Below are 24,293 nucleotides of genomic sequence, written 5' to 3'. Positions count from 1 at the left end.
CAGCAATCTTAAAAACAGTGAAAGTGAGGCAGAGAAGTTAAAGGACACCCCATGCTACTCTAGGGACCCAGTAGCTAAATTATAATTAGATTTTAGAGAAAACTCCATTTCTTTTCAGCTAGTTCAAAGAATCGCCTCACAAAAGCACTGAATTGAAGAATTTCCTAAGTGAACTGATTAGTTCAGAATAAATGAAAAAGCTCTGAATGCAGCTACACTTTCTACATTGTCTTTTTAAATCATAGATGAAGGTGAACCAGTTCATCCTGAAGCTCATCAGTTCTATCCTTTGGAATTACTGCCACTGTGAAAACAACTTTCCAATTAAGAGAATGACATGATCTATCACATAGTTTTCATTTAATTGAAATTAAACAGAATATCTTGCTGCATATCATGCTGACTTAGAATGATATTTATAGCAAAAGTTGACACGTGTTTTAGAAGATGGCCGTGGGAAACATACAGATAGAAAAGTATTTATTAAGTGACATCAGAAAGCTCTAAGTTCTTAAGCAGCAAGCAGCCTGCAGTAACTGAGGAAAATTAAAAATTGTTCTACCACAGAATTGCAAGAATTGCAGGAAAACTCCATAGCTTTAAAAGTAGTTACATCATTGTCTTAATTTGTATTATAAGAGAACTTAAAGCACGTTAAATAAATCAGTTTAGCACTGTAAGATAAATAAATCCCTCATGATGTCACATATAAAACACGCACTATAAACTTTTTTTTTTCTAACAATGGGAAACAAAAAGAGAAATACTCTTATATTTGTAAAGGTATTCTCTCAAAAGTGATAGTATTTACCAATGGCATCACACTAATTTTCAGTTATGCTATTTATTAAAAAATAAGCCAGCCTGAAGAGTGGTACAGAAATTTCCCATCATTTAAGTTGGAAAACTATATTCTTTTTTTCCTATACCCCAGCAGAGTGAAACTATGTATTCCTGAGAAGGAAACATACAATTACTATTAAAAAAATTTATCTTTTTTTTCCACTTGGGAATGTTGCAATGGAACACTGGTGATCATTATAGCTGAAAGACTAGAGTTCCTTCCTTTCTTTATGCAGTCTTCATACACAACTCCCTCTTATCTGGAGAATGATTAATGGTTCAAAACATCACTTGGCTGTTTCTTTTTGTGGTCCCTCCACACAGCAAAATAATGTAGGTGGGACAATCCTTCCCCTTCCCCATGTACCATGCACATCTAAATGAAAGAATATTTGTCTAAAAATTGGTGAAATTACTTTGAAATACAGGTAGTTCTGTTATTATTTCAATTAACGTGAGTAGCTTTTCTTTAAATACTATTCGTGTTGCCTAAAAACCACAGGGGAAATTTCTTTGGCAGAGGAATTGCTTCTACTGTAGCTGTTCCATTGAAAAGGAAGACAATTTTAAGTGGGTTTGGTTTTTGTCATTTTATTAAGAAACATCTTAAAATTTTCTTAGAAATTCAGACAAACATATTAGCAAAAAAGACCAGAAAATAATAATAGTTTAGAGAGTGAAGCTACTATTTTTTAAGGAGAAACAAAAGCTGAAAACGAGATGCTTGTGCTCCTTGCAGGACTTCTGATCTCTTGTCAGCATTAAAGGTGGCAGAAAAATCTCTGCCTTTCTCAAAAAATAAGAAACTAGAACTCATATAAGCATTCAGTTTGGCAGCTGATAAAATTGATGCTGCAGTATCCACACCGACAGACAAAAGGTAGCCACTTCTACCTGGACTGCAGAACATTAATCTCTGTTATCCTTTGATAATATCATACTTTTGTAGAACAGTATTACCATTGCCATTTGATGCCCAGAATGACAAAAAATGCATTGGACTTTACAGATGAAAGTTATTTGCTTCATAAAGCTGTAATTTTCTACAACAACAGTTTTTTGCCTTACCTGAAGATGGGGGAAGTTGATCATAGTCTTGAGATGTCCTATTTGTTTTGACATTTTCTCCAGTTACTCTACGAGCAGGTGGCAAAGGAGCATGACCAGTTATTGGATCAAAATGGGGGTCTGTAATACCAGAACAAAAAAAAGGTATCTTAGAAAAATTAGAATTATTATTTGCGGGATGGCTGTTGCAAAGAAGCTAGGATTAAAATAGCCTCCTTTCACAGAGAGGAATCATGAATCCAGAGGTCTCTCCCAACAGCACATGCATATGGAACATATACATCCAAATTAGCATTAGCTTATTACACATATAAGCACGTTTTGAAGTGACAAACACCAAGAGCACAGCTCAAAGTTGGTCTATCCTGCACTGACCGTGACTCTTCTGTTCATATCCATGAGGTACTTTTCAATTAACTGACACTGAATTGTGGCTGGCAAAGCATGGGAGAGCTTGCAATGCCTGAAGTAACACAAACAGAAATATCCCAGCTGTTCAGTTTGGTTAGGGCTTCATTACACTCCTATGTTTTGCAGTTCACATAAACTGCAGGGCGGGTTTCCCAGCCATGGGTAAATATTACAAGGACAGAATTAAAAAAATTAGAGAAATATACAGTCCTGGTACATTGTGTCTTCCTTCTCCTTTTTTTTTTTTTTTGGCTACCAAAGATGCAGCTGAGCAAGTGCAGCATCATCCTGGATCTGGCTTCTGCTCTGGACTCATAAGAGTATTTGTATGTGAGTGCAACTTTTTGCTGGTGTTGATGATGAGATTATTATTCTAATCTGACAGGCTCTGATGGATAGCTGAGAAATCACCCCCAAGACTTGTAGGGAAACCAATCATCAAAAGCTCATCATAAATCATCTACAGCAGATTATGTGACAAGATGCAAAGTGAGTAATATGGTCTTAGAAATACCATATGAATAAAAAAAGACCAATTCACACAACCATGCGTGCCTAAGTAGATGCATACGCTCCTAAGATTAATGAAAACTGCTGCTATAAGATTGTGTCCCCTATGCAAATATGAAGAACAATACATGGCTGTAGATACATATTCCACGTACTTTTTAAAAGCTATTAAATGTTCTTTAACACTATCAGTGATGTTTCTCAGATTATTTGGAAGTAACACTTTAAAAAAGGGCTTCTATTTTTCCTCTCCATTCCCATTAGAATTGAATGGTGCATTGTGTGTTTCTGCATCAGATGGTACAACTGAGTTACCCATTCAGACTGGACTGCTGAAGATTACATTACTTTTATTTTGAAGTGTAGAAGATAAACTAATTTTCTTGGCCCTGTATTTATGAAGATCAAGCTCTAAATTCTGTAGTGTGCTGAGTCTTTTTACCTAGATGCATTCAGAGGCTTATATGACAAAGTATAACACTGGGCTGAATTTACAAAATAAAATATACACGGCTTTGGTAAATCACTCAATGTCAGACCTTGAGTGATGACAAAATATACATAATAAAAACATTCCATAAAAGGTAACTGCAGTTCAACCTAAAGCAGCTCCCTTTCATCCCACAGCAAGTACCATTCACACAGGTCAGCCAAACACCTGACAATCTGTGAGGCCATTACGGAGCTGCACGTGACTGCTTGTCATCTACACTCTGGCCTTCTTGTGATACCATCACCAAAATATTTCAATTTATCCTTCTCCTTACAGCTTCTAATAAAAGCAGATAAGGGTAAGATGACATCTAACCACAGCACAAGGTAGATCGTCACTGAAAATATTCCCAGTAAACTTAAGACACCAACATCCTTAGGAAGCTCACACAAAGAAAAAAAAAATTCACTTCACAGCCATGCACTATAACCCACAAAAATCCTGTTGTAATCCGTATCATAAACAGCAAGTGTTTCAAGTTAATTAACCTGACAATCAAACGCTTTTCAACTCAGAGACAAAAATCATGAATTGTGGAAGTAGCTTTTATACCTTTCACAAGCAAAATACCACATGGAAAGCGTCACAGGGATTTATAGGGAGAGATGGATGAAAACTGGACTTAGCAAAAACGTTATTCGACTTTGCAAAAAGGGTATGGACCCCAGGACCCAGCAACTGTGTTACAGCTAATACAGTTTTGTGGCAAAATTTTACAACAGTTCTAACAAAGCAGAATGTTCTTTTCCCTTATTTTCTAGCTTTTCCACAAGTTTCAACTTGAAAATAAACCGCATGGATTATGGTTTACTATTGAAAACAACGGAGCTGACAAAAGGATATAGACTAGTATCACAGATTACAACAGAAAATTTGGCACAAGTTTTAACTCTTACTAAAAAAGTACAATTTACCAAAATCTCTTAGCCTGGTATAGAAATATTGACCTTATTATATTACTTTGTGATAATGAAAAGTGAAGTCTTTCTATCTTCTGAGTTGCTTCACCTCCACCATTAAAAAAACAGATTTTTTTAATATTTTTGTATAATGAATTCTGAAGCCTGATGACGACTTTACCACTGAACAGATAAGCTTCTGAAGTAAAGGAAAATGAAAACGAAATAAAGTGTTGCTTCCTCTGTATTCCTACCAGAATGAAGGAAGAGTTCATGTCCTGAAGAAGGTCGGCTTCCTGAGCCAGCAGGTTTTGTGTGCTCAATCATGCTGTGCCGAGCAGGAGGTGGTGGGGGTGGCAGTGAAGGGGGCAAGTTATCAAATGTGTCTTCGCCTGCATTTCAGAAACGAATTATTAGATGAGCAAAACTTCATTAACAACTGCATAATAAAGAATGAAGCTTAAACTTTATTTTTCTCTGGCTGCTGAGGCCTTTACTCCCAGGGTTCATCTAAGCAGTTCAGTGACTCCAGTAATGAAACTGCAAAGCTAGGATTGTACTATGCACAATCCTCTTCTAAAACATGCTCTGAATGACCTTTTGCAGAGCTCAGTTTCTTTTCTGGGATGGGAGAAGGGATTGCTTTTAGTGACTTGATTGGAAAGAACGTATTAGAGGGAAAGCTTCACTGACTATCATTGTAGAGTAACAGCTGTGTTTCAGTGGCTAAGCAAATATATTTATATACAAATGCCAGTGCTGACTACCTTGGATCTGCTACATTTATACAGCATATTATCTTTATCTGCTGTTCTGAAGCTCCAACTCCAGATATAAACTGAATTTTCTAGAGCTTGGCAAAAGAATGTATCCCTTACACAAAGATGGTGCAGATAGGACTGGAGTTACCAAGCAGTGTGATTTTTATGTGTTCTTTTGCCTTGAATTCTCCTGCAACTCAGCAATAATTCAGGGACCAGAGAGAACATAGTGCAGGAACAAGACAAATGTTCAAAAGGTGTTATGGAACCAGAAAATTGGATGATGACACATCCGCACAGACACAATCATGCAGATGAGTTTGTCAGTGAGAGTAGGGGTGGTGGTCAAGCACAGCATCAGTATATATGCAGAGAACAAGGATTTTTATGTAGGAGAACAGAACAGAAATCAGGGTTGCCATAAATAGCTTTTGGTGACTGTATACAGCAGTGAGTTTTGAACTGTCCCTTGACAGTGGAAAAAATCCCAGAAATAAACTTACTAAATTAGTGGTTTGGGTTTTTTTACATAAATACCATCTCTTTGGCACTTTTGTATTTGTTAAAATAAATGGAACTATTTAAGCTACAATAGGAAAACCCCTCCAGTATTGCATAAAATTGCAATGCTCAAACTTCTTAGTAGAGACAAACAATTAAAATTTATTATAGGGAAAATGTTTTAGTGTGCCTTTTTGTGTCTCATGTGAGGGCTTACAGGCAGACTCCAAGTGCAGATCACTGACACAAATATTGACTTACAGCTGTAATATTTAGCTCATAGCCTGTCTGGTATTCTTAGCATACTCGACAGTGGTTGTTTTTCAGTAAACATGGCATTTAGTTCATCTAGGCAGTGTTAACCATTACATGTAATCAGCAAAAAGTCTGCAACCTAAAGGGGGCACCAGAAGATCATAATCGGAGGGTGTCCTGTTGAGCAAAGAGCTGTGTTTTGGGTTGTCTCTGGTAGGAGGTCGTGCAGGTGGCAAAGGTACCGGAAGAGTAGGTGCATCATAGACATCTCCTGAATGACACAACCACAAGAAGTGAATGTTTTCTTGCTGTACCCCTAGAGCAGCACAGAGTAAATTTTCTTGATAAACAGCGAAAAGTAAAAACATACCTAATTCAGGATGTTTTGATTTCTTTATCTCAGAAGTAGTACTGTGTGTTCCATTCGTTACTCCAGCACATTGACCGTTCTCACACACCCTGAAGACAGACATTAAGCAGGAAGCAATCAACCATTTAGCCAAGCATTAATTCCCAGAACGACCAAGTACCTGTGCTGGCAGTTCACTATATGGAAATGAATGAAATATAATAAGCTGTGCCAATTTTAAAATTTATGGGTTTTGATATTGAGAGCAGATACTGGTTAACCACCAGTAAAACTGCTTTGAAGGATTATACTGCTTTCTTGGTGAGATACTGACATGGTTTAAATAACTTACTCAAGGCTGCAATACAAGTTAGAGGAAGAACTAATATTAAACACAGTCATCACTTCAGAGCTCAAGTCATTATTTTATTCACACAGTTAAGTCACAGACTCAATCCCATTTTGCATTCCCAGATGTTGAATTTTCCCTAGCAGAAATATGAAAAAGATTGGTGTAGATTTTGGTTATGATCCACACAGAAAAGCCATTAAACAAAAAATAAGAACAACAAAAAAAATCCAAACAGAACTCCACTACACACCACTAATAATAACAAATTTCAACTAAACTCTTTGCTAAACATTAAAAAAAAAAACAGCAAAACCCCCAAAATTAAACCATTCAAAGCACTTTTGCAGGAACCTATTAATTTCTGTATCAAAAAGCTGAGTCTTGCTGATACTTCTATCACAGTTAACTGATTTTTTTTTTTAATGGAAGCATATTATACTCTCAAAATTAAATAACAGTATCAAATTGAATATGAAACTCATCCAACCAAACAGTACAAAGTGCCTATAATCTTGTCAAAACCACTGGAGTTTATTTTTGTAAGATGACTTTGTTCAAATATTGCAGGGAAAAACATAGAACAAGCCTTTTCAGAATATTATATATTGTTTAAAGAAACATGAAAGAACTAGGAAATTAGTCCTGTCACTGGAACCATGGACCCTGCATATTCAGAAAAAACAGAAAGTTTCTTGGGAAAAAGGCCACCATGCTAAGCAATTCCAGCTTAAAAATAAAAATCCCAACCCACCATGCACCATTATTACTAAATATTGGGAAATCTGCTGGAGTTATATACAGCTAAAATTTCAGATCTTGGGTTTTTACCAATAGTATTAATACACATATCAGCTTTTGCCATATGGAAAGGAGGAATGAAATAAAAGGTCTGGAATCATTTAGAATACATAAACAGGAAAGAGGAAGTGAAATTGTGTTTGTGGTCCCCAGAGTTACAACTAGGAGTAATGAAATAAATGTAAGAATAATTGCAAGATTTAAAAAAAGAAACCAAAACAACAAAACTACCCTAATGATAAGTGCTATTTTGCTATGAATTCATTCCCCCAGAGAAGTGGTAAAGGAAGTGTTGCTTCTGTCTTTGATATTAGATTGGTTCAATCTTTCAAATGCAGTGGATGCAACACTTCCTTTGACTCCTCAGCATATAGTGACTCCTCAGCATATACACTAAGTAATGAAGAATATTTTCTACTTTAATTTTAATCTATTCTGCATTTTCAATAATGTAACTAGCCACAGGCAGCAAAGTAATTTAACACGGCACCACTTCAGAAGTATTCAGTTCATAACGAGTTTACAAATAATGCTGAAATACCTGTTTACATCAACAGTTAACTCCAAAAAGAAGGGTAACAAATGAGTACTAACAGGCAAGCCTTCTGTCCTTTTCCTTTTTGGAGAAAGCTTTACTAGGAAAAGATAGTGAATGTAATAATGTAACATTCTTCTAAAAGTAGCCTAATTAGTAGTGCTGAAATTATTTCCCTCCATTTCTTATTGTTGAACTTGCCCCATACCTGGGAAGAGATGATCAGCTGTAACAAAACAGACAATTAACTGATCTGCCAGAAATTAAGACTGAATAATTTTTTATATTATTTTTGTAATAGTTTTAGCATTGTTGCATTTACTGGTAAAAGAGTGAAAAGTCTTAGAGGCAATACAAATTTGGGAGTAGGATGGAAGAATTACACAGTTTCTAAATTACAAAACATCCACAAGAATTTAGTGGGCTCTTTAGCTTACTGAAAATTTCAAGTACTATGCAAGAGATGAAGAAGTAACACTTAGGAAAGAGACAGAAGAAAGTGACACTGGGGAAAAAAACTGAAATGTGCTAAAAATTTATGACAATTAAAAAAAAAATTAAAAAAATGTTAACAGTTTTGCTAAGCAATACTGAGAAGTTTTCTTGAAACAAAAAACCCCTCCCCATGAGACTTAAAGAAGTGCATTAAAGGAACACAACATCAACCAGAAACCAGAGTCTTTCTTGAAAGATTTATCTCAGCTTTCACATCTAAGCAGAGACAGCTAAAAGAAGACATTATAACTATATAACTATATGGAACACCAGATTTTCTTTTTTTCTTTTTTTTTTTTAAATGCTTAGGAGAATGGTTTGAGTTAAAATTCTTATCAGAATGTATAATAAGAAGAGTTGGTGGTTTTAATCATGGAGCAACCTAAATGGGAAACTGAGGTACTTTTTCTGTACAAAGTCCTGGATTCATGCCAAAAAAAACCCCACCATGCGCACAGTAAAATCCGTAAAAAACTTTAACTAAGCTTTTTATCTACAGCCTCTATTAATAAGTCTAAGGGCCTGCTAAAATCCTGTACCAGCCAACCATTCAATTCTTTTTTTTTCTGCAAAAGAAGGCTACAGAAAAATGATGAGTTTCTACTTTTCCAGCTGGTTATTTTCTCAAGAATCTTTCAGTTCGCATCCCCATTTTAGCACTTTGTTTTACATTGCAGAGGTCTCAGACCAGGCAGACCCAACTGCTTCTGGGTGATGTTAACTCAAAAGATGTCTTGCAGGAGCTCATCCTGTGGACTGCAATTACTAAAGGGCACTCCAGCCATAGGACCATGTTAGGGCTTGTATGAATCTGAGGCTTCCCAAAACATACAGTGTGGATGTGGGGTCCTTGGAGTCAACTGGTCCCCTTTGCAGGCTCTCTCCTATTGCACCACAATACTTGCTAACCCAAACAGTCCTCAGAAGCTGCTAAACCAAGGTAATCTGCCCACATACTGCTCTCTTCTGCTGCAGACAACTTTCTGTCTAAGAAAGGTTACATCCTGAGTAACTTTGGTCATGCAAGCAGCTCAGCCTCTATTAGAAGACTTTACACGGCACAAAAAGACATTCCCGTGCAGAAGCACAGTACAATCCCATAAAAAATGGCATAGGTAAAAAGGATTAGGACCTTGGAATTTTTTTTAATTTCCTACTTTTTTCCTCAGTCAACCTTGACAGTTTTATTCAGCATTGATTTTTTTTAAAGTCTCATACTGTAGGTAAGAACATTTAAGTACTCAAGTTCATAAAGCTTAGACAACTGTGTAATATTCATGTCTATGCAGTAAAGACTGGATCAGCATTTCTAATAAAGACAGAATTTTTAACCTGCATGCAAGGAGTAATCATACTATGACCTTTTTTCTACCTCTTTTAAGTTCTGATTAAAGAGGTCTAAAAATTATAATTGGCTAATGTTAGGCTGAGAGACATGTTGGGTTTCACTGATGGTAGGTCTTTGAATCACATTCTGACAGAGGAAAAAAATGGCTATATGTCACTGCAATTTTTAATCACAGAAGAGTCTAAACTTTTTAGATCAATACTTGATTTTAATATCATACTTTTGACCTACAAGACCAGTAGAAAATTGTCCCCTTTTTATTTCTAAGACTTATTCACTTAATTCTAAGACTTATTCACTTAATTCCAGCCATTCAGACTATTTTATGAGTCAAAGTCCAAGAAGTTCACCAGGAATGACACAGCTTTCAGTTGCCATGGCCCTTGGCTCCAAATCTCCTTGCCATAATTCATGAGTAATTCAGAACTGTGAAAGCTTGGAGACAGTGTTTTAGAACACATTTAAAACTAAGGAGATATATTCCATTTGTATTAAAAAAAGGTTCTTTTCCTGAGAAGCACAAAGAAAATATGCTGCCAAACAGGCTCAAGAAGCTAAAAAGGCACCCTACACATCGGACAAAAAGAGAATCAAAGTATGTACATACAGCTGCCAGTTCACATACTTTTCAGTACTGCATCACTTCTTAAAATGGGAAAGTTTAAGATTTTCAAAGCTGACTTTGGGAATTTCAGACACAAAATTCTCCTTAAAACTAAATTTGAAAGAGATGTGGGGGTTGAATCTCCTGGTCACTTTTGAAAACCTCAGCCTAAGGGTTAAAAAAGGATCAACTGCAGAAATAGCACTCAAAAGCAAAAAATACCCAGTTCTGACACAAGAGAGATAAATGAACTTCACAGGTGGTGGTAGTCAAACGAAACAGAAGCATAAGTAATTCAAGCTTGAAAAGATAAGACATTTCAGAAGGCAGGCAAGCTTAAGTCTTTAGAAACATTGAATCCAGTTTAGTATTGGAAAAAGCAGTGGCTTTGTAAATAAGTTGCTTTCAAGGCTGCTAAATTACCTTACCGAGCAAGAGGTTTTATATGATGACCGTGAGGTGGTTGTGAGCTCAGTATTACAGGATGTGATGAAGGAACTTTGTATTCATCATCATCATCTGTATGATCCCTTGATTTATCAGACAGAGAATTTGCTGAAGGACCAGGGCACCTAAGGAGATGACAAAGAGATTGTTTTAACTGTTATGTACTTGACCTCAGATAATACAGAGAATACTCTTCTTTAGCCCAAACATCCTTAATAAATGTCTGCTATATATAAGGAGACAAAAACACCATGACAAACTTGTAGTGTTACTGGCTTTTTTTGTCACTGAGAATGCACAGAGAAAAGGGCAGCTGACCTTCTGAGAGTTAAACAGCTACTTTAAGCAAGTAAGGCATAGCAGAGAATTGCAAAGAATTCGAGTACTAAATAGGCACTTGGAAGGATTAACCTGTTTGCACTTATCAAAAGAACTAAACAAAAGTTAATTCAGGGCATAAAGCATTGAGCAGGGCTTAGTGATGCAGCAGACACTCACCCTTTCAGTGCAGTCTTGTACCACCCCTAATACTATAAAACTCCTGGAATCTGCATGCATTTTAAATTGGTTTTACTTCAGACAAATACTGTCTTTAATTGTCATCACAGACAGTGATTTATATCACTTCTTGAAAGCAGTGGAAGCCCAGGACAGAAGTAGACTTTACAATCTCCATTTACAGGTAACAATTTCTGTCGTGGAGAACACTGTTGGGTATAAGATTTCTTAAAAAAAAAAACAAACCTAACTCTTACTTTGTGGCTTTCTGCCATATGACTGTAAAGAGAACGATGAGTAAAAATTTAATTTTAGTGGGCAGTCTTGAGAAAATAATTTTGTTAGCTATTAACAAGCTAAACGTATCTTTTGGTCTTCAGAAAATACAAGTAGCTAGGTTATAGGTCTAGCAATTATCATCATCTACTCTTTTATACACTGAGCTGCTCCGTTTACAGCAATTACTCCAATATGTCAAGATAAATAAGAAACTCACAAAACATCTAAAATACAAAAGCTTACATTAAGGACTAAATCTAATTTCAGCCAGGTCATACATGAAAACCACAAAGAGAAGTTTGATTCTTATACTAGATAAACATAAAGAGCAGTATGTGCATCATCTAGCTCTTACATTATGCAGTGAATAGCACCTTTATGCTTTGCCACAAAAAAAGCCAACACAGAGAGGACCTTGAATAAAGATGTGCAATGCATCCACAGCCATCTGGATTCATGGCTTGAAAGTATGGCTCACGGCCCCTGAGCTGAACTAAATGCTACATTACAAGATACTACTTCATACACCATTTAAGGAAGTTTTTAAGGACTTATAAGGAAATATATGAAGGACACAATTTGTTTTACTGTAGCCTAATTAGTTTGATTTTATCATAAGTGCAAGAGCTGAAATGACAGGCCAGGCCTATTTCCCAATTTTTTCAATACAAGGAGCACCTGACTCACAGAGCACACTTCTCCACAAAGGAAAAGCACGGATCTTGCACTATTGACTGTAGATGATACCACGACTTCAGAACAACCATGTACTCTGTGAACAAAGCCAAATAACTAACAACCAGGAGTACTAGCCAGTCACTAAATTAATTAATATACAAAAAACAGAGAAAGAAAAAGAACAGAGAAAGAAGAGGGCAGATATGCTGCCTATTTTTTTTAATATATTCAAAGCCTAGAGCTCCCTACCTACTTGTAACTTCTCATATGCTTTCCTTCAACCACTGTTATACTTTTGACTTCACAAACAAGCTCCGGAAAGATGGGAATCCAGCTTTTTTTGCAAAGACATAGTAGCCAAAGACAGAGGAAAGAACATTTATGGTGCTGAACCGCAAACTCTATATTGCAGTTTTCAACCACGTTGTGCAGAGGGAGCAAAATTTCCCACAGCAAAGCAGTGTGAAATTGCTTTTTCCATCCTTGATTTCTTAGATGGACAAGAGGCTTGTGTCACTGATGTTCAGACCTTTAGGGAACAGAATGTAAAAATGTAGTGGGACAATGAGAAATCTGTATGATTCTCAGGTAGACAGTTAAAAGACCAACAAAGAACAAATTATCTCATTCCTGTGGCTGTATAATCATTCTTACTGGCAATCCAGTATGCTCTGGAGATGTTGGGGTTTTTATACACATATATTGGAAGATATATATCTATATCTATATATATACACACACACACAAATACAAAGATATAAGCCTGTATTTTTTAGAAAATAATTACAAATCGAATTGCTGCTTCTGCAGCTAGCAATGTTACAAATATTAATCACTACATCAGGAATGTCCAATACTGACCAAACCAGGCTGGTAGTATTGTTTGAAGCCCTCTTTAAAGGCTATTACTGGGGAAAAAAACCAAACACACAGCGCCCCTCCCCTTCTCTGCTGAGAAATTGTTATTAGTTTTGGAGGTATTATTAAAGACATGAGTTTCAGGTCTCCTGCTTCTGAATACTGTGTGGCCTTAGAAAAGTCCTTCACACTAGTAAAGTCTCTGTTTTCCTACCTTTAAAGTAAGGAAAATACTTGCCAGATTGTAAATATGATGTGAGTAATATCTGAAAGGTAAAGATCTGTAAAGCAGTAGAAGAGTTAGAGTACCAACATACAGCTAATATACTCTTCATTAGGGTCCAAAAATTGCCCTAAACTTTCATATTATTATTTCACAATTTTTATTTTTTAAAAAAATCACATTTCTCTTTCAATTTACTCCAGTTGTAATGGTATTTGACTCGAAACCTGTTTTGCATTGTTCTGCTAGATGTCTATCTCATTTTCTCCATTATTATTGAAATTGCTTCAAGATCAAACTGAATTATTAAATCTCTATTGTTCTAAGACTAACTCTATTGTTCTACACAAAATCATCCAGAAAAATAAAGTTTTTTGTAACTAAACAGTGAACATTGTCATTATAAGCAGAGAGATGAAATATGCATCTGTTTATCAAGCTGGTGAAGTTTTCTATAATTACACTTTACAGTACTTCATTGTTCTTACATCCTTATAAGATTTGTGTACAGAGGAATACAAAACTAACCAGTACACTGTATTTATATACTCTCTAGTGCCCCTTTCTACTCCTTAAGTGGAAATACTTTAAAAATTGGAAGTCAGAATTATATTCTGGTTTGTTGAACAAAAAGGCTGGATGTCAATCTCTTATCCTGATAAGCACCAAGGGCCAGAGGCAAATCAGGAAAAGATGTGAGAATTCATTTTTGTTGAGCCATTAAATGTCCAGCTTAGCTGTAACCAGAACTCCAGGGAAACCAACACCTCACACTTATTTAGAAGTATTTCCGAGAAAGGCTCACATTCCATCATTTACTGATAAACTGATTCAAAGAACTTAATCTTGATGAACTTGCAGCCCATGTATTTCAGTCTGGTCAGGACTGTGTTTTTGAAATTAATCCCTTTATTCTCCCCACTTACCACACTTTGATTTGCACTGAGGAATGCACAACCTGAATACATTTCAGATTACGCTAAAATACATGATACATTCCAAGCAGGCCCTTACTACATTCTGCTGGTTAAAGAGTGTTCTAAGTCATGGGACAAGACTACAGCCAGTTGAACTGCTGCCCCATAATGTGTACAGTATAGACATCAGCTCCTTACTCTAAACTCCTCTGTCCTATGCAGAGCATTACCTGCTACTGCAGACAAAAGCTTTAATCTTGTAAGGCCTCAAGCAAACTCTGTTTCAGAAAAGTAAGTTTTAAGTTCCCAGGCAACCAGCAGTAGGACAAGACGGCACGGTCTTAAGCTGTGCCAGGGGAGGTTTAAGTTGAATATTAGGAAGAATTTTTTACAAGAGAGAGTAGTCAGACATTGGAATGGGCTGCCCAGGGAAGTGGTGGATTCACCGTCCCTGGAGGTTTTTAAGATGAGACTGGATGTGGCACTTAGTGCCATGGTCTAGTAACCACAGCAGTATTGGATCAAGGGTTGGACTTGATGATCTTGGAGGTCTTTTCCAACCCGGTTGATTCTATGATTCTATTCTATGATTCAGTGACAATAACAACACTTTGCTTCCTTCTTGCCCCTTCTGTCTTCCACAGTGAGCAACTGTTGTCTCCTTAGCAGCTGTTCCTTGGCTGTTTGTGCCAGCCTGAAGTACCTGGTGTGCTTTCTGGCCAGCTCTGTAAGTGCCTGCTTCAAGTGCAGTTGTCCCTTTTCTGCACAAAGTATCAGTGCTATGTTGAGAGCATTATGTGATTCTATGAAGTTATATGGACCACACGATCAAATCAACACTTGCCAACTGCTCATATTTGTCACAGAGTAAGCTGCAACACAATGAGAATTATGACAGAACAGCTGAGCACTCAAACTCACTGGCCCGTCAAGCTATGAGTAAGGACACACTGTGTCCTCCAGAGCATCATCTCTCAGATGTCTGGAACCTGCATGTCAGCCATGCTCCTTCTAATGTCACTTGAGAAGCACCATGCCAAAGGCTGATTTCAAGGGAACCAGGACTTTCAAATCAGAGTTGGCTTTAATGGAACTGTGGTTTCCCCTTCAAATTTTTTTAGCAAAACAGAAGAGACAGCAAGAGAAGAAATACCTTTTGGTGCTACTTTTCCCTTAACTACCTCAAAGCAACTAAATGTTCCTAATATATTTATAGACTACAAAAGGCACTTGGAATTGGATGCCTCATTACATACTCAAAAATGGATGCTCCCTCACACAAAGTATCTCTGTGGTACACAGAACTTTTGAGACAAAGAGGCCAATTTTCTACTGATGTAGTAAAATGGAAGCTACTCACTGGCATAAAACAAACACTATTTAACTTGAAAATTTTAAAGTTTTGGGAAAGAATGGTTCTGTATCTTTGACATATAAGTTTTATTTTTTTTTAATAACAGAATAACAATTTGATCAAAACTGCTAAAAAATCTGACATAATTACAGCAGTCCAATTAAAAATAACTATTTTCGCATGTCAGGTCTGCAACATAGTGGCTGAGTGAAAAATAAAAAATCAGATGTTTGGTTAGCAAGAGTCCCACTTCTCATTATTAAAGTACAGTTAATAATAATTGCTTTAGTAAAATGAAAATGAATCAGCACCGTTTTCAGAAAAAAAAAAGAACTCCAGTGCTTTTCTATTAATGTACTTTTTAAGGGAAAAAAAAAGAAGTCATATTATACTCAGTAAAAACTGAGCAAACAAGTAGGGGCATTTTAGAACTGTGAAGTTTCAAGTTAAGGGCCATTCTGCCTCCTCGTTATTTAGATTATGACATTTCATAAATGATCAATGTATCCTTCAGTCAAATGTTTGAAATTACAGACTGATGATAACTAGAAAGAATAGAATGCCTTGGAGCTATAAAAAACAAACTAGCTCTCAATCCACAACACTGCAGAGATTCCAGAGTAGGAAAAAATGAAAAACTTGTACCAGATTAATTGCAGTACCACAGTTGTGGAAAGTAAAAGTATTTTGAATCAAGTACAGTTCAACATATTTATGAGTGCTTAGCAGTCAATTTAACTGCTAAAGAGGAAAAATACACTGTAAAAATATTCTGATGTTTCAAATGAAATCGTGCTAGGTATTATTTGGGTTACCTTTTTGAGAGCAATTTTTGTGGTTGGTGTAAATGTTAAACCTATTGAACTTGTTATTTTTGAAGACTTTTTTTTTTCCTCCCTCCCCAGTTTTTCCACCCACATGTTGCCACACAGTATTACAGATTATTGGGGTATTTCCTAGTGGTAACAAAAACTTAATTTAAAGTAAATTTTAAATAGACCTATTAGTGTTTCAAGAAATGACATAAAATGATCAATTTTATTTTTAACAGTCATTCCATGTGACATTTTAGTAATGAGAAAATCTGTACTTCTTACCCCTATGTTATGTATTAATAATTTTACATTTTAAAAAATCAAAATTTAAAACATTCTGTGTAATTTTGAAAAGGTGTGACTACAAAGCCGAAACACAAATGAGAGTTAATTTCTTCCTCAAAAGTCAGTGGAATTTGGTTTTAGCAAATGAAGAATATTTTCTTGCTGGAATACATCAGTTTTCTATTCAGAAGACTTTGGTTAATGAAAACATTTCTTTTGACCAATCTGAAGTCACACATTCTAGCCTTGGATTGGCTTGACATGGATTGTGTGCCACTTCACATTGTTACAAATATCCTGTGGACTTCCAGTGAATACTGTATACAAGGTACTTTGATTCTAGGCTAAATTTGCAAATGTCTGATTAAAAAATGGGATTCTTATGAAGAAGAATGTTACGGTTTTTCCACACTATGAAATACAAAAATAAGAATCTTCCCCTCTTCAGAGTTCTATTTGCTTTGGCATATGAAAACTTTCCTAATTTTTGTATCAGTTACTGTTTCCTCTTTCTCACAGAGCATAGAACATCCCAGCTTTTGCACCATATTATAAATAAGTAGACTAGAAGGGGACTTGATTACATGAGGTATCCAACTGGTACTCCTGTGATACCCTCCCTCCACCAGGTTACATCCCAGGACTGAATTACAGCTATGTCTGGATAATGTTCTAAAGTTTCCTTCTGAACTGAAAGCAAGCATGGAGAACTTCACCTCAGCAATTGCTCCACCTGAAAACAGGTTTCTGAATAAAAAAATTCAGTGCTCCACTGCACCTTTATTCTTGTGGTCAGGAAGAGAAAAAACAGCATACTAATAAAAAGCTGAAATATATTTGTCTTCTATGTTAAAGCTAACTGAACAGAATGAGTGCACACTAATGAGAAAGTTCTCAGTACTAATACATACTGACTGTCCAATTATTTTATTTAACAGCAAAAATGACAAGCAGTACTCTGGAAAGAAGCTGTAGGATAGCATCAAACATGGTAATATGCTCCAGTTTCTGTACAAAAACACAAAAAAGGACAAACTATATTATAGGACTTCCAAGTTTTTTTACTTCAAATGTATCTTGTTCTGTACAAAATCCTGTGTGATTCAGAGTCCAAAGATACTTCCTATGCCGGCAACACCTTGGTAAAAAATACACAGTCATGTTACTGGAAGACTAAAAATAGTCTGCAACTTGAAATGACAAGACTTCCCAAACCATATTTTAGAACTCAAGGAGGTTGATCCTATTTAAAATTATATAAAATGGTTTTGTCTGTATGGTTTTTTTGCCACAGCAAAGAGCAGACACTGGTGTGAACCCTGAATAAAGCCCATTGCGCAGAAAGCCCAGAAAGCATGACTTGATTAGGTGCAGAACACTGACAAATTATATTCTTTACCCTTAGCACTTTCCCTAGAATCTGTCATAATCATTCTGTGATAAACAGCTCTGACCACACTTCTCCTGTAGTAGTAGAAGTAAAACCAGACAGAATCTGCCCCCACTGCCAAGTGCTTATGAGCAAGACCTTGCTCAATTTAGCCTCTTTTCCTATAAAAACATGCTATGTTCAATTAATATCAGAACTGCTGCCACTTAATCAATACAATTTAATGTGGTTTTACAAAGGGAATATAAAGTTCATGGAAAGCATATAATCAAGTTATATTAGTTAAATTCTTTCATTTTCCCGTTTTGCTTTGAGCACCAGAGAATCAGTGCTATTATCAAACATTAATTAACACATTTCTTTGACAGATAAAGTTAACTTACTTTATACTAGGGATGATGGAGACAGCTGGAAGGGGAGGTGAAAGCCGTGGAGGGACATCATATTCTTCATTTATCAGATGACCATTCGAAAAAACCTACAAATCACACAAGTGTTACAATGGGTATCTCCTTCTGTTCCTCATCATGGATATTCATCAACTAGGTATTATACAACAGATATTGGGAAGACTGTGGGTAAAGGCTTTCCTGCCAGTTCATGCTACAGACCTGTTATCTGAAGGGCCTCTCATATCTGTTTCAGCTCATCCCTTTTGGGAGCTGTAGAACATGTTAGCTTAAGGCTTCACCAAAAGAGGAAGTTTCCCACCATGGTTACTAGTTGGACTACTCTGTTACAGCTGAACTGCTTGAGGGAAAATTAAGTTTTCAAGATCACAAAGTGAGAGAGAAGAAATGCAATTGAAAAGCAACAAGTACAGTATACTAAACATTCATTTTTTTAAAACTCTGTGTTACAGTGCCTGCCAGAATCCATCCTCTACCCACAGGATTGTCTTCCCTATTCTCGGCTTTTATCAATAGCAAAAAGTTTATATCACAAATGATACATGAATCAGGGATGGAAATGCATTCCATGTTTCCCTCATGAATGTGAATACAGCCTGAAATGGTAATTCAGAGTTTTCTGTTGCTCCCTTTAATCAAATGGCTTAGAACTATAACCATGAAGATGACAGTTTAAACAGTACTTGGTTAAAGATTTGTATATGAAACTACTCCAGACTACAACGGCACTTCTACACTGAGTGGGTATTCTAATTTTAAATGTATTCATTCCCTCAGCTTCAAAACTGTGCCAGACCATAACTAGAATACTACATAAAGGAATAGTTGAAGATAGAAACCCAGTATCCTTTGAAAATCAGACAGAAAGCTATAGCATTTTAAACAACAGCCTAGTTCCAAGTAAAATATATAATATCATAGACAATTTAAGCACCTTTCATCATAGATGTCAACACTTTCTATCAATAGTAATTGAATTCCACTAACATACTTTCAAAATAACCAAAACATCCATATTAAAAAAACACCTTAAACTGGAGATAGAAAGGTTAAATAGTTTGTGATCTTGGGAAAAGCAAATAGACAAAAAAAAATTTATTTCTAACTATCATGACTTAACCACAAATCCATTCATCTTAGCACAAGTTATGTAGTCTTCAAGCAAAAAAAAACAAACACGAGCAGCAGCTTTGAGTTAATAAGATCTATGACTAAATTACTGAGCTGCTTTGATAAAACTGATTAGAGCAGAACTAGGAATTTTTTCTTGGGCCATCATCATTCGATCTCTTTTCAAAGCTAAGCCTGACCAATTGCACATGGCCTTGCAAGTGCCTGAAGCTGCTCAATGACAGAACTACTCCCTCTAAGCTTTCCTCCCCAGATATCTTGAAGTAACATATAGAAACAATCCATTTTTTTTTTAACAGAAGAAACATCATAGTTATAGACATGCACCTGAGAACAGGAAAACATATTTCTCCTGTGGGTGACAAGCAAATCCCTACCCAAACCAACCCAGACAATTAGTGGAAAGGTTTCAAGTGACAACTCTGAAATGGACTATTACACTGGACTTTTGTCCAAGAGAAGTTATAAACTGCTATAGACAAATTACAACATTGTACAACTCCAGCAACTGGAGTTCTGATTTAAGTACAAAAGAGGAAAAAATTCTGCTAAAGGCTGTGCCACTGAGCACTTTCAAGGATGCTGCCCATATAAGCAATGGTAAAGACACAATAAATCATTCTACATTTATCCTGGCTTTATTTTATCTTTCTTAGGGTCAAGGCAAGTTAGATCTTCTTCATTAGAGTATACTGAACATCATGACTAATTTAAAGTTCTTTTGAAAGTAAGCTTTACTGATGAACAACGCAAGTAACCTTTAGAATATTTAGTTTTTATGTTAACGCACACAATATATGTGATAATTCAAGTATAATTGTAACTGAAGAGGTTACTAAGTTGTCACCTCACCTACAACAGAACTAACTGGAACATCTATTCATCAGCAAATGCATACACAGTTTTGGCATATGACACTTCCAAAGTGGACCTGAGATGTTATATAACTACGCTACAGCATATCATGGATGACTTGCTAAAAGAATATAGCACATTTAGAATTTTCTCTCCATGACATTTTTTGAGGGTTTGATGTGAAAATTGTAACTCAGACCCTCACGTACTTTTGCTTTACAAATTACAATATTTAACAAACCATTTCCTTACAATCGGCTTATTACTAAGTATCAACAGTAAAGACTCAGAAACCACAGGTCAACACTGACCAATATAAACAGTGTTTTAGCCAATGCAAGACAATGCTGCAGTAGGGTATCAAATAAGGATTCAACATCCATTTCATTTGAAATACCTTGGCACCTTCTGCAGGCAGCTCGTGACGTCTGTGTTTCCTCATAAATCCTGGATCAGAACTTACGCGGTTGTGCCTTCCATTCACGTTTGAAATGGCAGTCAGTCCTGGTTTGGGAGAAGCATCGCTCCCCACTCGACATCCTACCAACTGACTTGTCCCAAACGCATCTCTGGGACACCATCCTTCGAGGGGCATTGGCTGGTCTCTGGAAGGCACACTTTCTGGATGATGCAGGTGTCTGCTTATCCTGTTGTCTGGTGGAATTGGTGGAGGTCTCTCTGGTGGGGGCGGTGGAGGATCTCGCAAGGGAGGTGGTGGTGCTGGCAAAGGTTTATCTTGTTTCCTCACCATACAAGGAGAAGACTAAACAACATAGTAAGTTAAAAGAAAGGAAAGTTAGATACAGGCATGAGTATTTCTGACGATCAAGTGTGGCTTTACCAGTTCTAATGGAGATATTTTCTTGGCATCACAAGAGCACTTGCCAGTAGGTTAAAAGTCTGCATTCTGCAGACAACCTGGCCCCTGTTCAGAAAGCATGCCCCCATTTCTGCTGTTCATGAGTAACCCAAAGAAGGAGTGGAAAGCAGAAAAGACAACTAACTGAGGCATGTTTAACTGGCCCATAAGCTTTTCCAGTATCCTTGGCTTTGATTATTTGAATCACTTATTCATCTGCTGAAACGTATTCTAAGGAATGCTTGGAAAAAACAGACTTCTTGATGCAGACAAAAAACCCTCCAAACAAAGCAAACCCAATATCCCAGGGGAATTACTTGGTGACAGCGAACGAGCACAAAAAACAATAATCAATGATTAGGAAGAAAGTAGAAGCAGAAACAATTATTTCACTTTTAATTATATACCTAGGGATGACTCCAATCTTTACATGACATGCATTGTTAGACTGCCCAATTTGTCTAATTGCAGTTCATTTTTTCAGGTAACAAGATAATTAGTATGCAGTTATATTTGCAGTTAGCTCATCTGCAAACAACTTTTGCCAAAATACTTCCTTTCTCAGAATTGAATTACATCATGTAATGGTTAAATGTTTTCTAAAATTATGTATACTAATACTAAAAGACTGAATACCAAGTTATCAGGAAAAAAACTTATACAGGTAGCTGCATAGTTTCTAAGATCACAAATCTGACAAAACCAAAACATTCTCACTAAGAATGGTTTATAAATGGCATTCTACAAAGTAACAGTTGGGCCAGGATTTTATGAATGTTTTATCTCCAGCTACCAGAAGAAAGGCAGGGAAGATTATTTCCTTTGGAACATGTAATTTTCTTCAACTTTGGTAAGCCTTCATATATTATTACCACTTTAAGAAATAGGGGTCACGAAAGTTTTAAAGTAATAATTACATTTACTTTCGCTTCACTGGTTAGCCCAGCACTATTCTTCAAGCAACACCTTAACATATTACTTGAATTGAAAATAAAGTTATTTTATCTACAGGTTTATTCATATGAAAAGGACAGTATACTAAATAAAGAAGCATTTAATTCAGCTGCTAGTTAAGAAAAATAGTTATTCTCACTGTCAAGACACGAACATAATAGTTAGGTCCATATTTTTGGTTATAGCTTAGTTATAAATTATAGTTTTTAACTGCAGAAATATAGAAACGTTTTTTTGACTGAAGTAGCAGTTTTGGCAGGACTAAACCATCTTTTTCTTAAATATGAAATTTTTTTAAGTATAAAATTATTCTTTGTTGCCTCCATTCTATTTCCTTTATACTCCCCAAATATTATTTTTTTTCCAGGAAAAGCTTCAAAGAAAAAAGAATTTTCAAAATATTAAAGCAGCATTAATGGTATTTCTGGTTTTCTTTTTTTTTAAAGCCACAAACTCTGTAAAAAATGCTATTGTAAAATTAATTTTAATGGATGTGGCATGTACTTTGTGTATATCTTCAGTGTGTTACAAATTCCCCTGCATAATATAGGAAATTATGAAAGAAGATTAAAGAAATTATTCAAACTTCCATTTTTTCTTCTAAATTATAAACCACTAGAATCTTAAAAAGATGTTGATTTTCAAGTTTAAAGTAAAAACCTGACAAAAGAAATAGGGCACTTCAAATGGGATTATTATGATCACATGGGTTTCGAGTCATGGTTTGAACTTGAATTTTTATTCATCATCTAAAAATGAAAAATTTACATCTAACTTGTTCTCGCTATACAGCAATTACAACAAAACAATCTACTTGTAATGGAGAGCAACAAACAGTATTTGTTCTCCTTCATGCTTATCCACTCAAAAAATCATTGACTCTTTAGTATCATTCATTTTACAAAACACAGCATACAAGAGTCATTATTACTTCCCTTGAAACTTGAGTCCTATTATATGCCATTTAAGCTTCTGAAAGCAGTGTATCTGCACATATTTTTCTTATAAGGACACTGTGGAAATTGACCATAAATCATCCTGAGAGGAAAACATATAATTTTAATGAGATAATGACCTTTAAATCTATTTTCAGGAAACTTTAGTTTCTATTTATTTTCATTAATCGGAGTTTATTACAAAACTGATCCATTACTGCAATGTCTTTAAAATTCTGACCATAACCAAGTACAATATAATCATCAGACAAAATGAAGTCACATTTGACCAACACATGCAGCCAGAAACATTTAACTACATAAGGTATGATGGAAAGAGATAAGAGACTTCATCAATGTGGATCTAATCTAAAATTTCCCTAAGCTAGAAGAAATTAAAGTTCTTTTGGACAGAGCTAACTCCTGAAAAAAGAAAATACATATGGAAAGTTTTGAAACAGTCCACCTTCCAAAACAAACAAGAAAGTTCACGTAGAAAACAATCAAATACAAATTCTCAATATCCTTATATCAAGAAATGATGGTTCAGTAAGACTCACCTTTGGTGACCCAGTTGGACTGGCACATGGTGACCGTGCTACTCCCTTCTGAATCAGATCCAGACGAGGAGGTACAGGTGGAAGACTAAGATGTGGTATTTGCAGGGGGTCTGGAAGTGGTTTTCTTCTTTGTGCAAGAGGGGAAGATCCTGGGGAAGTCACTGGTGAATTTTGCCTCTCATTGCACTTCAAGACAGAACAAAAATAAATTACCATTTACCTGATGATCAAGTATACAACTTCCATTCCACAACTAAAACAATAATTCGATAATACTTACTAATAGTAATTTATGATAATGGACATCTGCCGCTCTCTCAATTAATAGACAGTATAGGAGCTCATCTTACAGCTACTGAAAAAGAAGTCTACGAGTCATTCTACCTCAAAATTAAGACCCATGCTAACTTGTGATGAAAACAGAAGAACATATATGCCAGCAATTTGTATAAAAAACAAACAATCCTTGTCAAACATGAGGAAAAAATTCACAAACATATATTCAACTGTAATACTGCTACCCTTGATAACCTTTTTATTAATAGAGAGTACTCAATCTAAAGTTCTGTAAATTACTGTGCTGGTTTAAAAGTTAACCAGCAAGGCAAAATGAACTCAATTCA

The 24,293-nt window shown here is 35.9% G+C and overlaps 1 protein-coding gene across 3 annotated transcripts in view; it reads right to left on the bottom strand.

The window, feature by feature from the left end:
• CBLB (Cbl proto-oncogene B) overlaps positions 1 to 24,293 on the bottom strand; it is a 132,074-nt gene that overhangs the window by 7,830 nt on the left and 99,951 nt on the right. For 2 of the 3 annotated variants that reach the window (XM_027681441.1, XM_027681443.1), the window contains 8 exons: positions 23,671 to 23,856; positions 20,760 to 21,125; positions 18,350 to 18,444; positions 10,651 to 10,794; positions 6,112 to 6,200; positions 5,881 to 6,012; positions 4,479 to 4,616; positions 1,912 to 2,031 (listed from right to left, as the gene is read on the bottom strand). In XM_027681441.1, the coding sequence (XP_027537242.1) occupies positions 1,912 to 2,031; positions 4,479 to 4,616; positions 5,881 to 6,012; positions 6,112 to 6,200; positions 10,651 to 10,794; positions 18,350 to 18,444; positions 20,760 to 21,125; positions 23,671 to 23,856 (1,270 nt within the window). The remainder of the gene's footprint in view (positions 1 to 1,911; positions 2,032 to 4,478; positions 4,617 to 5,880; positions 6,013 to 6,111; positions 6,201 to 10,650; positions 10,795 to 18,349; positions 18,445 to 20,759; positions 21,126 to 23,670; positions 23,857 to 24,293) is intronic. The other variant, XM_027681442.1, reaches the window with a different exon arrangement.

Source organism: Neopelma chrysocephalum, unplaced genomic scaffold (assembly GCF_003984885.1).
Source record: "Neopelma chrysocephalum unplaced genomic scaffold, ASM398488v2 Primary Assembly neopelma1_60, whole genome shotgun sequence".
NCBI lineage: Eukaryota > Metazoa > Chordata > Aves > Passeriformes > Pipridae > Neopelma > Neopelma chrysocephalum.
The sequence above is the reverse complement of the archived record's forward strand: the minus strand, read 5'-3'. Positions and strand labels throughout refer to the sequence as shown.